Source organism: Saccostrea echinata, unplaced genomic scaffold, assembly GCF_033153115.1.
Source record: "Saccostrea echinata isolate AGI-Se365-2 ecotype Australia unplaced genomic scaffold, CSIRO_AGI_Sech_v1 ptg000009l, whole genome shotgun sequence".
Classification (NCBI taxonomy): domain Eukaryota; kingdom Metazoa; phylum Mollusca; class Bivalvia; order Ostreida; family Ostreidae; genus Saccostrea; species Saccostrea echinata.
In genome coordinates, this window is record NW_026889758.1 from 6757377 (window position 1) to 6773918 (window position 16542).

Here is a 16542-nt window from a genome sequence, read left to right on the forward strand (position 1 = left end):
ACAGTGCATGCACTACTGCTACTACTACCAACTACAAAACAAAAACAAAACAAGATGTGTTTGTGAAACACTGATGCCCCCCACATGGCAGTTCAAGGTTAAAGTTTTTCAGATGTAGTTCAAACTCCAAGGTCAAGCGCTCAAAAATGTTGATACACTGATATATGAAAGTCCTAGCAGCCAAAAGATATGGGCCAAGGTTAAAGTTTTTCAAAGTAGGTCAAACTCAAATGTCAAGGTCGAAAGGTAAAAAATGTTGGTACCCAAAGAACGGTCTTGTTATAATGAATACACATGTGAAATATGAAAGCCCTAGCAGCAACCATTTAAAAAATTATGGGGAAGGTTATAGTTTTTGCAGACATATTGACAGACAGACTAAAAATTATATGTTTGATTATGGGGGCATAAACCCCCCCCCCCTTATTTACACGACTTTCTTCACCCTAAAAATACCCATGCACAATTTTTATGACCAAAAACTTTCTTCTTTAATACTGTTTATTAAAATAATTCATATTTAGTGTATCAAAAATCTATAGGCACTTTTTATAAAGAAAAAAATCTAGATCTTGACCTTAATATTTTTTTCCCTAAAATTAAATATAGAAACAAAATAAAGGATTTCTTATGTAAGGTGATTTTCTTCCCTTCAGAATACTGTAGATTCCTAAATATACGCGAGGAATAAATAATCGTGTAATTACCTGAGAAGCACCACTCGCGAAATAAAATTACACGCTTTTATTTTGATGGTGCTTTAATGTAGGTTGAATCTCTAGATAAATCACCCATTCGTGAATTATTTTTCTCGCGAATTGACGCCCTTGGGCCATTTCGCGATATTAAGTACTCGCGTAAAATAAGGAATCTACAGTAATACTAGCACTAAAACATTCTCAAAAGCACTACTGATGGATGCACTACCACTACTACTACTGTTATGATGCATGCACTACTTAGTACTACTAAAACTACTTCTACAAAATAGCCTCTTATGTGCCTCTACTAATAAAACTTATCAAAACTAAAACTCAACACTCCATGAAACATGCATCTCTCAATATCAATGAGTTTAGAGTAAAATTAAACATACAAAAAACAAAACCAAAACCAAATGGACCATGGATAGCAATGGTTATCTGAGTCACAATGCTTTGACTTCAAGGGCAATTCAGTATGCAATGAGGCCCCTTATTGTGGCCCTAACCTTGACCAGAGGGTAATGCCATCAACAAATTTAAAACAGCATAAATATTAATGCCTCTATTAATTTAAGAATAGGATTGTTAATTTTAAGGATGTTTATATAAATCTACACCTACCTTAACCTTTGTACCCCTATTGTGACCCCAATTTAACCAACTTGCTTTTATGCAACATCTTTGTATTTCACTGTAAATTGCTTAGTTTTTCAAAAATTATTACATGTAATTACGAAAAAAAAGCATCCTGTACCTTTATCATATTCAAAGATATTATGTTTAACATGTACACTGGTCTTTTTCAAAATTGATCAACACTTCATTTAACAGCATTAATAGCATAAAACTGTAAATCTTGCCACTAATTAACTAATTAACACATTTCCATACCAATATGTGTTTTAGAGGCACAATTTCTAAAACTGAGAGAACTGTATACGGTAATCTGCATTTTCTGCGATAAAAGATAATGAAAATTTGAAATGTAATAAAATCAACAAAGTTGGCACATCCATTGCTGACTAGGACAAAAATCACAATATTCAGATAATGGACTTAAATATTAACAACAACCTTTAAAAAAATTGCGAATGTCTTGGTTCCTAGACTTGGATGGTGTCTTCTCAGGATTTTGTGGGCTGGATGGAAGAATCTCTCTCCCTATATCTCTGTTGTTAGGCTTGGTGATTTCTGGAGTTCTGTACGGAGCAGCATGATGAAAGCTTTCTTCATACATACTTTTCTTAATCAATTCATTTTCTAGGTCCATCCTTTTTGGAGAAGAAATGTGCTTTAATCTCTTTGCTGGATTTCCACAGACATGATCTTTACAATCTTTACGTTTCTTCTGCTTGGTTGTTTCAGAGACATAACTCATATCATCATACAGGAATTCAGAGCCACCACTAAGTTTTTCTTTGCTTTCATGACATTTTCTGAATGTTTTCCCAGGAGTAGATCTGTCTTCTTGTTTGTTCCCTATATCATGTTTCTGTTCTTTGCACATAACAAACCCGTCTTTTTTGCTTTTCTCAGAAACTCCACCTCCTTCACTACATGAAATAAAATGATTCACAGATGCCTCACCATCACTGTATTCTGAGGAGCAGAGACTTTCTACATCACTTGCAGTGTCATAAAAAGACCTAAATCCAACTCGTCTGGCATAATAATCATCTTCCTCAGTCTGTTGAAATAGGACTTGATCAGTACTCAGAGAATCTTCCCAACATTGCTTAATGCTGTATGGTACATTCTGATCATCATCTAGATCTGGCAGAGAAGAATCTGAATCATCAGAAAAAGCCTTTATCATCTGTTTTCTTGACTGTTGTCTCTCCATATCTATGTTCTTATAATGTGAGCCACCAGATAATTTCTTCAGCTTTAAAGGAACCCCGTTTTTTCTTTCATTGGGTTTTGTGGGTTGAGAGAGTAAGTATTCATCATCGTAAAGGTATCCCCAAGTTTTCTTTGTACTCTTGCTTTCTTCCTCTCTGCCAGACATGTCTGTCCATCTTTGACAAACCTCCTTTCTTTTCAGCTCACTGTCATAACTTAAACTCAACTTTTCTTTTGGATCTTTTAATGTTTTCCCTTTCTTGTCCTTTACACCAACGTTGCCATCTCTTTGTTTTCTTTTCTCTTTCTCATCTCTGACATCCTCTTTTCTACACCTTGAAGGGCTGCCTTCATACCTTTTCTTGGCAATGGGGGAAAGTGAATAACCTGATTCACTGACATACAGATCTTTCTGTGCTGTTTTCAATCTATTGTCTTTTCCTCTAAAATCATCATTTCTACAACTTGGAAGGCTGTCTTTATATCTTTTTTTGACAATGGGAGAAAGTGATTGATCTGAGTCATCAGCATACAGATCTCTCTGTGCTGTTTTCACTTTCCTTTCATTTTCTCGTACTTCACCTTTTCTGATTCTTGGAGGACTGTCTTTACATCTTTTCCTGATTACAGGAGAGAGAGAACAATCTGAGTAATCAGTATAGGTGTCTCCTATAGAGTTAATTGACTGTTTGCTATTAGATAGGTTTTGGCAATTTTGAAGTGCTTTTTTGTCTTTGAGAGGTGACGAGTATCCAAATTCATAATGGTAGTGATCTTTCCAGCCAATAAGATTCTCCTTCTGCTCAACAGCAAACTTTTCTCCTTGGTCTTTCAAATTCTCCAAACAATCCCTCTGGGTTTTCTTGCCTTTTTCATCAGGTTTGACTGAGCTGCTGAAATTGGATACATCTTTAAATGGTTCTTTATTATGAGAAATTAATTCCTCTGAATCAGAATTGAGTGGAGAGTCTACATCACTTAAAGGATCTAAATCCTTTCCATCAAATTCAGAGATAGAGGAGGACGTGTCCAGGTCATCATCTGAAGGCACCCATTCTATGTCTGAACTGTCCCATCTTGGTTTCTTATGGCTCTGTGATACTAGTTTACCCGCTGTGTCCTGATATGAACTGTATAGGTCCTGTCTTGGTACCTTACCAGCTGACAGAATCCTTTTAACCTTGTATTCCGGGATGGAGAAGTTCTTTGGTACCATAGGATAGGTGAAAAATGGAACAATTGATTGATTTAGTTCATGTTTACTGACGATGTCTAGTGTCCTTGAAAAGTAGTGGTCAAAACCAAACACAGTGAAAGAGGACAGGCTTTTCTTCAAGTTGGACAGTAAAGACTTCAGCAGCTTGTTATCTGAAAAGAATTGGTTCAACACTTGACCTAGATTTTAATAAGTCCAAACTGCTAACTATGTTTTCATGAAAATATTTTAATGTTAATCACTAATACTTTAACTTTATTTGCATGACAATTGCATTTTATTTTCACAAGGTTCAACTGTAAAATCACTAATATCGTGGGGTCAATTTTTGTGGTTTTAGAAATAGCTTTTTCAACAAGGAGATTTGGTTTCATGTTTGAAGAAAACAAATCAAACTGAATTTGGAAGGTTTTTTTTCATTTCTTGGATGACATGAATTCATGGCTCTCTTAATGCTACAAAAAAGAAGAATAAAGAATTTACAGCAATTTTTGCATATCCTCCATATAATCATTCATGTTAGATCTACTTCCTGTTATTACTTAACAGAACTTAAAAGCACAATTACAGGGATAGACATTAACTTTCAGATTCACTTGTCCTTCGGGCAAGTGAACTCAAATTTTGACTTGTCCGATTGCAAACTTGGTTGCCCAAAATTTAGAAAGAAGAAAATACCGGTGATTAAATTTATTATTGTAAATAAAGAGTGACAAAGTACATTTTAATAATGTTGATGTGTCGGTGATCCTACATTTGTAAATACATGTACATGTATACCACTTTCCTGTCTTTTATACTGTAAACACACACTGCCATGCAGCAATATCTATTTTGTTTAAAATAAAATTCATATTTTTAAAAATTATTTTCTTAGGATTTTTTGTGAATTTTGCTTTTTTTCGTCGGAAAACTGAGGCCACGCTAATTGAAAACAGCCATGTTTTGAAACATACATGTCCTGATCAGGATACATTATGTGCCGAGAATAACTGGAGACCTTTATATTCCATGAATGAATAAATAAACTATTCTAGTTTCATAATAAGAATGTAAATAAATTGTTTATTTTTTTTTAATAACGGTACCATGAAAGAAAACAGAATAATGGATTTCTGAATAAAATCTACCGAGGAATTCCAAATGCAAAAACATTACAATGTCAAGTTCTTCGCGGAAATCAAGTGTTATTGTTTTGTTTATAAACTAATGCAAGATTAAAAAAATATTTCTATCGAAAATATTCACTCGTCCGATCGGACAAGTACACTGGCAGTTTCACATGCCCGAACAGAGAATTTACTTGCCCCGGGCAATTGGACAACCGTTAATGTCGATCCCTGAATTATGCATTCCTTTCTCCTTGCAATTTTTTTTAAATTTAAATTTCTTGAAAACAGAAAATACTTAGTATTGTGATCACCTCATGATTATCTACCTTACTACCTAAAGTCAAGAAAGCGATAAATCTCAAGTCATTTTAGGGGCATAACATATTTATGCTAGTGACAATCGTAAGGTAAGACTTCATTTGTCAAACCAGCATACGCCAAATGCGCTGCTTGACCATTGGAGGTTTGCCAGCATTCGCCAATCTCTGTGGTTTAAACAACTGGCGAGGAATTTGCCTGTTTTAGAGAAATGGCAGGAATACTGAGTATTAAAATACAGATACTTTTTAGCAAATCTGGATGTTCTTCAATTGTTTGTACTTCTTAAACAAATGGTCATTCATATATTTAAAATCTGTTGTTATTTTGTAAAATGATTTTATTGTTTTGTTTTTTTTTTTTTTAAACATTGAATTTCAAATTATTCAACTTTTTTTCCGCTGAGATGTGTGACAAATGAAGTCGGCTCTATGATTCGAACAATGAGTATGCCGAAAGTACAATGTATTGTTACACTTCAGAAAGTAAGTCATCTTATTCTGAATGTTTGGACTTCCAGAAGCAACATTTATTAGAAAGGAATGGATGAATTTGTTATTAGAAGAGTTGGATTAGTGGAAACAAATGCAGATGGAGAAAGAAAAAGAGGTTGATTTTTCAGCTTTTGGCCTTAAGGCCACATAAATTTAAAGTTAGATTTTAGTTCTAATGTTGCTTAAAATTGGGGCAGACAGGAGGATTTTATTTTTTTATTTTCTATTACTCACTTACTGTAAACATCTACATAACAATCTTCTTATACAAAATTTTCACATTGTAAATGGCACTAAATTCACTCTTGAAACAAGCCAATAAAATTTATCATTCAAAGCTTATCTTTTATTCTTGAAATTATAATATACAAGATATCATTATTTATGAAAATACTAATGAAATTTAAAAAAATAAATTATTTCATATAGATCAAACCTATATCGTAACATGTACGGATGCACGTAACCCTAACAGACTTGTTTTAAAAACTGCAAGAAAACAACTACAAAATTGTATCGTTTAAGTTATAAAGACAAATTCTGCCTTACGATACATTAATGTTCTTAAATAAAAATACTTTTTGGTTTAATTCACTGAACATATAAATCTGAATGCACCGGTTTGATTCACGTAACATGAACAGACATTCGTTTTGTCCGTCACCTTTACGATAGTATTCAGGCAATGTCTGTCAATCAGTACGTTATGTAAGAAATGTCAAATTTTAAGTGTTTATGTAGTGATGAAGAGTGCAAGTTCATAATATAAAAAAAACAAACAAACCCAAAATACACCTACTAGTTGACAATATTTGATACATGTTTAAAATCTAGGATGAAGACAACTTATATTTTTATGAACATAACATACTTTGTGTAACGTAACACTTGACAGACAAAAGTTCGTGGCTTCTCGGGTTCTCTCGGTAGCTCTTCTTATCGAAATGTAAACATATTTGTATAGAACACTGGAGAAAATTTAAATATTCATAACCTTTAAGTCAAATGTATACGAAGAAACATCTCAGAGCTCCATTCTTAAAATAGAACTTAAAGCCCACTTGCCATGACAGATACAGGAAGCATCCCACAGATTTGTTAATTTCTAAACACCTGCTTTTCTGTTGAATCTGGGATCACTTAATTGATAAATATGTAAATTTTCTATCAGTAGACAAGAAAGATAAAATAGTTTCCATAAACAATGGCCCATTTCATAACAATGTACCCGGTGTATTGAGACTGACAGACGTTACGTTCAAAATATGAGAAGAAATAAATTCCAATTTTTCTTTTATTTGAGACATAATGTGCATCAAAATACTTTTGTGTTTTATCCTTCCTAAACAGTAGTGAATGAAGATATTATGTGTACAAGGTATCATCGCGACACGGTGTATTTGTCTTTTATTTTGACATGGTTGAAAATGTCCCCATACACATGCATAATTCTAGTGGAATTATCAAATTCATTTCAATAAAAAAAAGTATGTTGATGAAAAAATTAGGGCTGGAACAATTTATCGAGATATCGATAATATCGATTCAATGTGAGGATGATATGCACATCAATACGTAGGAAGAAATATCGAAATATTGCAAAAAAAAATTTCTTACTTATGTTTTTCTTTGTTTACTAAACATTTTGGATTAAAAATATAAAATAAAAATGCTAAATATGAATTACATAATAATTAATACCACTTAGGTAAAATGACTTTGTTTTGCAACAGATTTTCAACTTCTTTGAATAAATTTGTCTTATTTGTGAAGAAATGTTTCGTTCATTTCAATACAAAAACACATTTTATAACCAATCCAACATATCGTGATACATATCATATCGTGGCTCAAATATCGTGATACGTATCGATATAGAAAAAGTTGTATCGTCTCAGCCCTAGAAAAAATCAGCTTATTTTATCTTTTTTATATATTTGGAATATAAAACATTTCTTATTTCAAATTTCTAAATAATTTATTTTATATTCCTCTTGTTAAAATCATAGGTCAAGATGTACTCAAGAGCAAATTTAGATCCAAATGTATATTTTGTTCTTGACACGATCGATATTGTCAAAATTTTACACAATCTTTATTAAACAGTTCTAATAGATGTAATTACAAAATAAAGTCAGCCAACAACCTGTATTACATGTAATAACTCTCCACATGCTCCTGTGCTAAAAATAGTGTCACACGACTTTTAATACAAACTGGGAGTAACTCTAAAACTTTGAACATGATCGATGCCAACAAATTTCCAATTGACTTGATAAACAGGGTGGGACACTTTGAGAGGGGCGGGCGGGCGGGGCCATAGGGAGTTATGGTATAAAATTTCATTGCAAAAGCTCAAAAACTTCTCGAGATATCAGATAGAAATACAGACAAATGGACAGACAGACCTAAATTAATATCCCCCACTTTCAGAAAAAGCAGGGAACAACAAGCAATTCTTTTTAAACTTGCAGACCTTTGAAAACACGAGGTTGTTGTAGAACATTATTCCATGCATTGGCTACTTCTTCTAGTAAGACGTGTGTCTGCGTGTTGTACTTGTTGCTGGGGTTTAGAAGTCCAAGGTCAACACATTCTCCAGCCAGGTAATCCGTCAACAAACACAGAAGGGTGCATTCTTCCTCAGATGTGATCTGACGATTGACAAGATACTGAAAAATATTCTTAGAATTTAGTGTTAAAAATTTGACTTGGCTCTGCTGTTTTTCTGAAAATTGTTTGGTTTGCTAGTGTCATGATAACCATGGAAACATGCCCTGAAGTTTGAAAATTCATATTTATGAAGTCAAACACTCAAACAAGTGATTGTGAAATTTACTTGTCTGAACATAACTTTTACTTGTTGGAAAATATTTTATAAATGAACTATTTGAAAATTTTAAAAATATTACACATTAAAATAGAGTCTAGTATAATATATTCACTAAGCCTGTTTTATGAGTTTCTGACCCATATTGCAAATTTTGAACTATAATATCCTGTCCTAAGAAGTGTTAAATGCTATATAAAAATAATACAACAGGAGGCCCAAAAGCCTTGAATTGCTCTTCTGATAAATTATACAAACTATCACTTCTATTTGAAGCCTCTAAGTATCCAATTCTATTTAAATAAAGCCTTGAAATTCCAAAAATAGGTCATTGTGACCTACATTTTGGTTAAGACATTCTGAGAACCCAAGATGCATAAACTGACAAAGGATGATTCTCTATAATGCCATTTTCCGGCCTACGATAAAATCACTTAAAAATGTGATTTTATGTAACTTTAATCATTGTATTTCATGATTTTGATGTTTGTTTTTCAACATCGATCACCTAAGTTGCGTGGTTTAAAAATCACAAACGGTCGTCAAGTAAAGAAAAATTGAGGGTAGGTCTATTTACATCAAGTTTCTATGCATGTTTCTAGATGTAAATGATCAAAAATTGTTTATTTATGTCGGAAACATATCAGACTTAAGTAATAAAAGCAAAGATTGTTTAATTTAAGGCTAAAGATATTTTTTTATGGCAAGAATTTTGATGCATTCACATTTTGCATATTTTGAATGTAAATCTTTACAAAATGCACCTCGTATGATGTTGAAAAATGTTTAATTAGCATTTAATTAAAAGTATTATTTCATATATGTTTATATTGTAATTGTGTATTGTTTCTATAGATGTGGTACCTATTTTACGCATAAAATGCCCATGCAAGAAATGAGATTTCTAAGTTTCTATTGAACTATAAAAGTTGTGTATCAAATGTTTAAAGCAATGAATGAATTTTGTTTGTGATTAAATCAAAATTAAGTTGTAATTTATAAAATATAGTCTACATTTGCAAAAAAAATAAAAAAAAAAAAAAATAAAGAATTCATTAATTTACAGGATAAAAATATTAATGCAAGTACATCTTAATAGTCAGTACATAAAACTCAAAAGGTTGTATTAAAAATATATATATCGACGTAAAATGAAATAACATGGTAAGAGTTGCTTTTATTCAATTTAATTACGCATGTAAAACAATATATTTAATTTAAAATGCTATCTAAACTATAATATACAAATGTATGTGTAAAAGTCGAGTCCCCCCCCCCCCCCCAACGGCACTCCATAAAATGGAGTAGATTTTAGATTTTCAACAGTTCCTTCCACTACGCATATCAGAAGTTTTAGTATATCCATGGACTAACAGAGTTCTACAACATCTCAGGAACAAAATGGACCGTAAGAGATGACACTCCTTTCGCACTCTTGAAACCTGAGGACTAAATTCTCTTTCCGTGCTGCGTCAAGAACTAAGATGTTTAACACGGGTAGTGACAGTTCCTTTGCTAAGTCCTCAGCATTGAAAGTAAAAGTCATGGGTCTTTTGGATATTATCTTAAAGAAGGAGGTCCTGCCCCACGGTAGGTGTTGGTCAATACTGAAACCATGCATAAATCAAAATTGTGACACTTCACCTTAAGTGGATGATCTCTTTATCTGGGTGAAAAATTCTAAAATGACGTAAAGCAACATTCAATTATCAATCACGTGACATTTAGGAACCCCTTTCCTCCTTGGCGTTTTATTTTCTAAGACAGAACTACTGTTCTCATAACTTATATTGATGCTACCAAAGAAGTGTGATGAATAGATTGAGTCCTCTCAACACCCAGTTAACAAAATACATGGATCCTATGTCACTCATACGGAAAAGTGTCCTTCTAAAAGGTCGAGGCGAGAATTTCCATTATGAAACCATCCCATCAGTAATTCTCCATCTATAAAAGTTACATGTGTACCCATAGAAAAATTAAGTCTATAACACAAATATCAAATGCATCTTCCCGCTACAACAAAAATAGCTTTTATCATTTCTAGAACTAATAACAAATATGCAGTACTCCTAAGGAAATACAAATACAAAGAATTAGCATAGATAAACTAAACTACCCTATTAATAATAATAATTATAATAAGTAACTTATATTCATGCCTTATAGTCTATAAAAAAATTTCTTTATTTCTAGCAGATAGTTCAATGAGACTTGTCTTCACGTAATTTCATAACAACCAGTCATTTCAGTCCTTTGATTTTAGATTTTTTAAGTAAAAAGTTTACCTTTTTTGAGTAAACATGCATGGCTTATATTAATTCTTAGTAAATCAATAGAAACATGTACTCTAAGTTGAAGTTTATAATAAGAAATAATCTACATAAGCTGATATCCTCCATTGTGAGTAGTTAGCTTTTCCTGCATATATCGTTAAAATGAAGCGAAAAGTTTTTATTTACATGTCATAACCACCTTTAACCAAGTTGATAATTTGGTAGTCACTTTTTATGTTCATAAGAAGTTTACATGCAAATTTTGGTGTTGGTTAAAGGTGGTTATGACATGTGTAGGAGTTACCTAACACACCAACCCTCTTGAGTTTTCCCATTACCCTAATGCTAATACGGACCGATAGTACCTTACTTTGTGACCCTATATCATAACAAATACTTTTGTATCATTAACCAATCAACATTTATCATTAAACTGGAACATTAGCCTACTGAGTCATGCAGTTTTTAAGGGAAAAAATACTATTTGAAAATTTGAAGTCATTGTAGGCCGCAAAACGGCCTTATAGAGAATGATCCTTTGCTGATTTGAATTTAGTCCCTTATTTTCTTAAATATATTCAGATAAGGCCGTGAACTTCAAAAAGTAGGTTACGGTGTGACCTTCTTTTTGGCAGATATTCTCAGATGACCCCAAATTGCATCAACTGACAAAGTTTGATAATTCTAAGTCTCTTACATGAAATATATAGATATTGCCTTCATAAATTCAAAAAGCTGGTCACCGCGACCTGATGACATACTAAGCCAATTAGTATCTGAAATATTTAAATATAGCCATAAACCTTCAATCAAAGGCATGAAGGCCTGAGAGGCGCATTGCATTGAAGATAGAAAACTCAAAAAAAAAAAAAATTCTCTGAAAAATTCAACTTACATGTTGAGGGAAAATCAGGAAAAAAAAAAAAATTAAATATCGTTTCTTTGATGTTAAAAAATGTTTTGAGTCTTGGCATTTTAGCCAGTAGGTCAGGAGAGGTCAAACAAACATTTTTTTAAGATATCAATTACAATTCATTGATATTTAAATTAATTTATAATTGATTTTAATTATATTTTTAATTTCAATTCTTTCATTATTATCATAGTAGGAAGATGAAATAATGAATGAGAATTTAGAAAGGAATGATTATTGAATAATTCTATATAATATCATATCTGAAGTTTTTTTAGTTTCTTCAACATGTGCACTTTTTTTTAAATATCATTACTTTGTCTTAGACTAGTTTTCTCAATCAAAATGGCATAATACATAAAGCACAGTGGGATACATGAAATGTTCATATAAATAATACTGGATAAAAAAAAACTAAAGACAATCGGGCGTGGTATACCGTATACTATGAAACCCGTCAATGGCGGCCAATTTCCTCCGATATTTTCGATAAAATTGTCTCTAGAAAACCTTGGCGGTAAGGATTGAACTCAAAACGTCTATGTTATGAGGTATTGCTAATCCTATTAATTGAAATCCACAGCCATTGCATGTTTTTATCAGTCATTTAATCATATTCAACCAACATTTTACCAAAAACCAATCATTTCACCATTTCATGTCACCCTCGATTCCCCGAAAGGTGGCGCTTGTTGCAAACATTTATTCAGTTGGACATCTTACTATTCGTTTCATCAAAGTGAAAAAATAATAATATTCCTTCTATTTCTATAAAAAATCAACCATCTTGCTCCTATTGTTAGTGATGTTTTATAAAATAAAATTATTGTATATTTTTCTCAGATATTTCTACACAGTGATCGAAATTAGCGTCGGCCCGTCGGTCCTGCGCTGATGTACAAACAGAAGGACGCACGAATAGTATGACTAAATGGGTCCTTGAAATAATTTTGGGCCGATGCCGGGAAACAAGTTAAAGTCAATCACATCTTCTTGGACCTTTCCGGCAAGCTTGAAAAAATACACCGTTGTTTTTCTTTACCGCTTCCTGGAAAGGCTTTAGAAGTTGCGATTGAAGTTTACATATATTGGTTTCTGCATTTACATTAGCTTTTATATCATTCCTGCATTTTAATTGGATATATTAAACAAATTAACCAATGAGCGTCTTTAAAAGAAATTGGACTTAAGATGGGTAAAACTTGTTATTTTTATCAAGATTGTATCAATTCTTCTTTTCATGTGCATTTTAAATATATACTGAAGATTTGATTTTTTTTCCTGCGTGGAATAAATTTATGCTATATGTATGCGGTTACAAACTTTCCACGGAAAATTGTCCAAGTATACTTAAGTACATTTTAACAACATATTGTGCAGGGATGGGGTAATTGTAATCGAGTAATCGTAATCGATTTTAACGACTACTTTTTTTCAAGTAATCGACAGTAATCTGTAATCGAAGAGATTTTCGATTACTTGTAATCGTAATTTAATCGATTACAGCTAAAATTTTCAATGTAATTATAATTACTTTTTCGATTACTTTCAATTATTTTATATGTAAATGGATATTATTTTGGAGAATTATTTCCAGTCAGTCACATAAATATCAAATATAAACCACCTAGTGTAATGTTTGGATTTCCTAACTTTTATTATCATAAGTTTAATAATATTCTCAATAAAATTTGCATTACAGATCTACTGGTCTAGTATTAAATAATTCAGAAGTGTATTTGAACCATTTATTAATAAAATATACAGAGATTTAAGCGCTGTATTAAATATAAATAATTTGTTAAATAAACTACATTGTACTCGAAAAAAGAAGAAAATGGAAATACTTATTCATATCTGAAAATGTTTAAACAACTTCAAACTTGTGTTTTAGTAACTTTAAAATTTGTAAAATCATTCTCATGTTTTCATTCAAAATTGTAAGGTTGCTTTTATATCAGTGAGATGTTATAAATGTCTGTAAGAGAGGGAATGTGTCACTGTTTTTGCTTATCTTAATTGGCAAATTAGTTGACTGAGACATCCCTGATTTGCAGATAATGAGGTGTAAATTGTGAACTACCTAGTGTTTAACTTTTATAATTCATAGTTCCATTGAAGACAAACAATATTATTAAAACAATTAATAGCTCTCATTAAAACACTTATTTCAATTAAGGATTGAATTTCTGGGCTGGGGCAGTTTACGCTTTATATACCGCGAAGCAATTTATAAAAAAGTGCGAACTGTTCCACCCCAGTTTATAAATACAGTATAAATTGGGTAGCTATTAATTTCATTCCTTATAATTTAATTTTCATTCATTTAATATAGGAAGATAGTGAGAATGTTAGCCAGAATAAAACCATGAAAGAATCTGCACTGAAACTGCAGGAACACATTCAAACTTCAGTGGATAACATCAACATTTACCATTTAAATATTGCTTTGAAGGGATAAAAACTTGGAAGTAATCGATCATTAATCGATTACATCTTCCAAAGTAATCGATTACAAGACAAAAATGAGTGTAATCGATTAATAATCGATTACACAAAATTCCTATAAGTAATCGATTATTAATCGATTACCATTTTTCAGTAATCGTGCCCATCCCTGATATTGTGGTAATCTAAGAAACCTGTGTAATTTTCTACCCGCCGATTTTAAAAACAGAAATTGTAATTCCGAGGAAAAATCTAAACACATGTTAAACTCTTTACTTGTTATATACTGTGTGACAATTTATGTTTTAGTGTTTCATATTGTTAATACTTGCGAGTTGTAGTTACCCTTTATTAAATTGACATATTTCATATGAAGCGATAAACTTACTGAGATCATCAATACGTAAAAGTTTCTTTTTCCCAAATAATTTTTTTTGGGCCTATGCTGCCCTGGAAGGACTCGTGTGGTCCCTTTCTCTGTGGGTCCTTTGGACCCATAGAAAATAATTCTGAATTTCGAACACTGTTCCTACAAGCAATGTCATCTTACAAGGCCTAATAATTTATAGTACGAGCTGTTGTGATGCAAATAGATCTTACTCCGCGTAGCGCACGTTTGTTCGTTGTTGTTTTTTTTTCTCTCTCTTTTTGTTTGTTTCATTTTTGTTTTCTTTCTTGCTTTCAACGTATAAAAAACATATACCTAAGTATATGTGAGAGTTTATGTTATTTGATATTTAAAAATAGACAATGAATATAACCAACTCATTAATATACATTTGCACTATTTTCAATAGCATATTTAGAATCAATATTGTGGAGTCCTTTTCACCGCAGTAATCGAAAGAAAGAATTGGGGGTCGTCAGCAATGAGGCTACATCGCTGATAGCGATGCGCCTCAAAAAAGTAGGTGATGCAGTCTTCGCCAAATCTTTTTTTCAGTACATGCCTTTTGGGCAGGTTTAACCACTTATTACGCTAGCCCGAACAAATATTTACATGCCCAGAATTTTATCAAATAATTTTATTCTTATTTGCCTTTTCATGCCAAGGAAATGATCCGAAATCCATTTCTATTGATCTATTGTCTCGCCATTAATATTGTTTTCAACCTGTACACTTTTTGTGTCTCCTTTGCAAAAGAGTTCCTTGGAAGTCACATATTGGTTTCAGCATGTATACTTTTTGTGTCTCCTTTGAAAAAGAGTTCCTTGGAAATCGCGGTAGAATAAACTATCATTAAAATTTTATTTGATGCTCCACTTTAGATGAAAAATCAGACTTTTAAGTACATTTAATGTTATTGGTATTATTTAATTTGATAATACAGAGGCTTAGCCTCAGAATTTACACGCCCTTCGGGCTTGTAAGTATGCAATTTCCACATGCCCGCTTCCAATTTTACCAGGTCCCGGGCTTCTGACTCCCGGAATTTGTCGAAGACTGTGATGGTGACCTACTTTTCAGTTGATGTACTCCGAGGACCCAAAATGTATCATCTGACAAAGTATGATGATTCTTAGCCAAGTAGTATCTGAAATATTTTAATAAATCTTCAAAAGTTAAGTCTATATTTTAATATTTCAGACACTAATTGGCTTTGAATCATCAAACTTTGTTAGTTGATTCATGATGTTCACCAACTCTGAATCAAATTTAAAGGAAATACCACCTAAATTTATACTTTTGTTAATTTTTCTTTAAAGAATGCAAGGATTTTCATCATTTGATATCTGTTCAAAACTCCCGGTAATGTATGCTGATTTTTTTTTTGTGGTCAAGATCATCTGCTATATTATTATGAATTTAATTTAGGAATATCTTGAAAATTTATCAGTGGGAAAGATACATTGTAGAGCACATGTATGTCCTTAAAAATGTCTCTTACCTCTTTTGGTATTCTCTATTGAGAAGTTGATGGCTCGTTTTATATTCCCCCTCAACTTCTCAATAGAGAATACCATTTTGGGTGTTCGAGTGTTACGTCGTACTATATTAGTCAATATGTGCGGGTTTTTTTTTTTAATTTTTAGTTAGCTGATTTATTTATAAACTACCAAGGCTAAAACTTCATCAACCGCAACACCCTTTCACTGACTTAATATTATGTCTGGAACTAAATCTCACCAAAACTTTCCATACAACTGATGGCGGCAAGTCTCCGTACAGCATCCCCATCAGTGAGGGTGGATTATTTACAACGAAGTCTTCAGCAGTAGCCAAAGTTCGTATAATATTGTCATCGTAATCTTTTAGCAGAGAGTTCTCCACAGTTTCAGGTGGTGAAGTTTTTGTTGTGGTTTTGGCTTTCCATTTTCTTGTCCGAGGCATCGTTCCTGTGAAACATCTGCTGCCTTGATCACTGATGACTGAATTTTCCCGCGATAT

The 16542-nt window shown here is 32.3% G+C and overlaps 1 protein-coding gene across 1 annotated transcript; it reads right to left on the reverse strand.

Annotated features, from left to right (window-relative positions):
* Positions 1–749: 749 nt before the first annotated feature.
* LOC133181510 (uncharacterized) lies at positions 750–16485 on the reverse strand. Its single transcript, XM_061315998.1, has 3 exons — positions 16282–16485; positions 8163–8358; positions 750–3914 (listed from the first exon to the last, which is right to left on the reverse strand). The coding sequence occupies exons 1-3, from the start codon at positions 16483–16485 to the stop codon at positions 1768–1770; spliced, it is 2547 nt and encodes an 848-aa protein (XP_061171982.1). The 3' UTR covers positions 750–1767.
* Between the last annotated feature and the right edge of the window lie 57 nt (positions 16486–16542).

What these genes read in the sequence shown, in the direction of transcription:
- LOC133181510 (XM_061315998.1), bottom strand. Translation starts at nt 16,485, where the DNA reads ATGCCTCGGACAAGAAAATGGAAAGCCAAAACCACAACAAAAACTTCA. An exon ending in CAGTTGTATGGAAAGTTTTG is followed by an intron (nt 8,359 to 16,281) that starts GTGAGATTTAGT and finishes AATATTTTTCAG; the next exon opens with TATCTTGTCAATCGTCAGAT. An exon ending in ACAACCTCGTGTTTTCAAAG is followed by an intron (nt 3,915 to 8,162) that starts GTCTGCAAGTTT and finishes AATTCTTTTCAG; the next exon opens with ATAACAAGCTGCTGAAGTCT.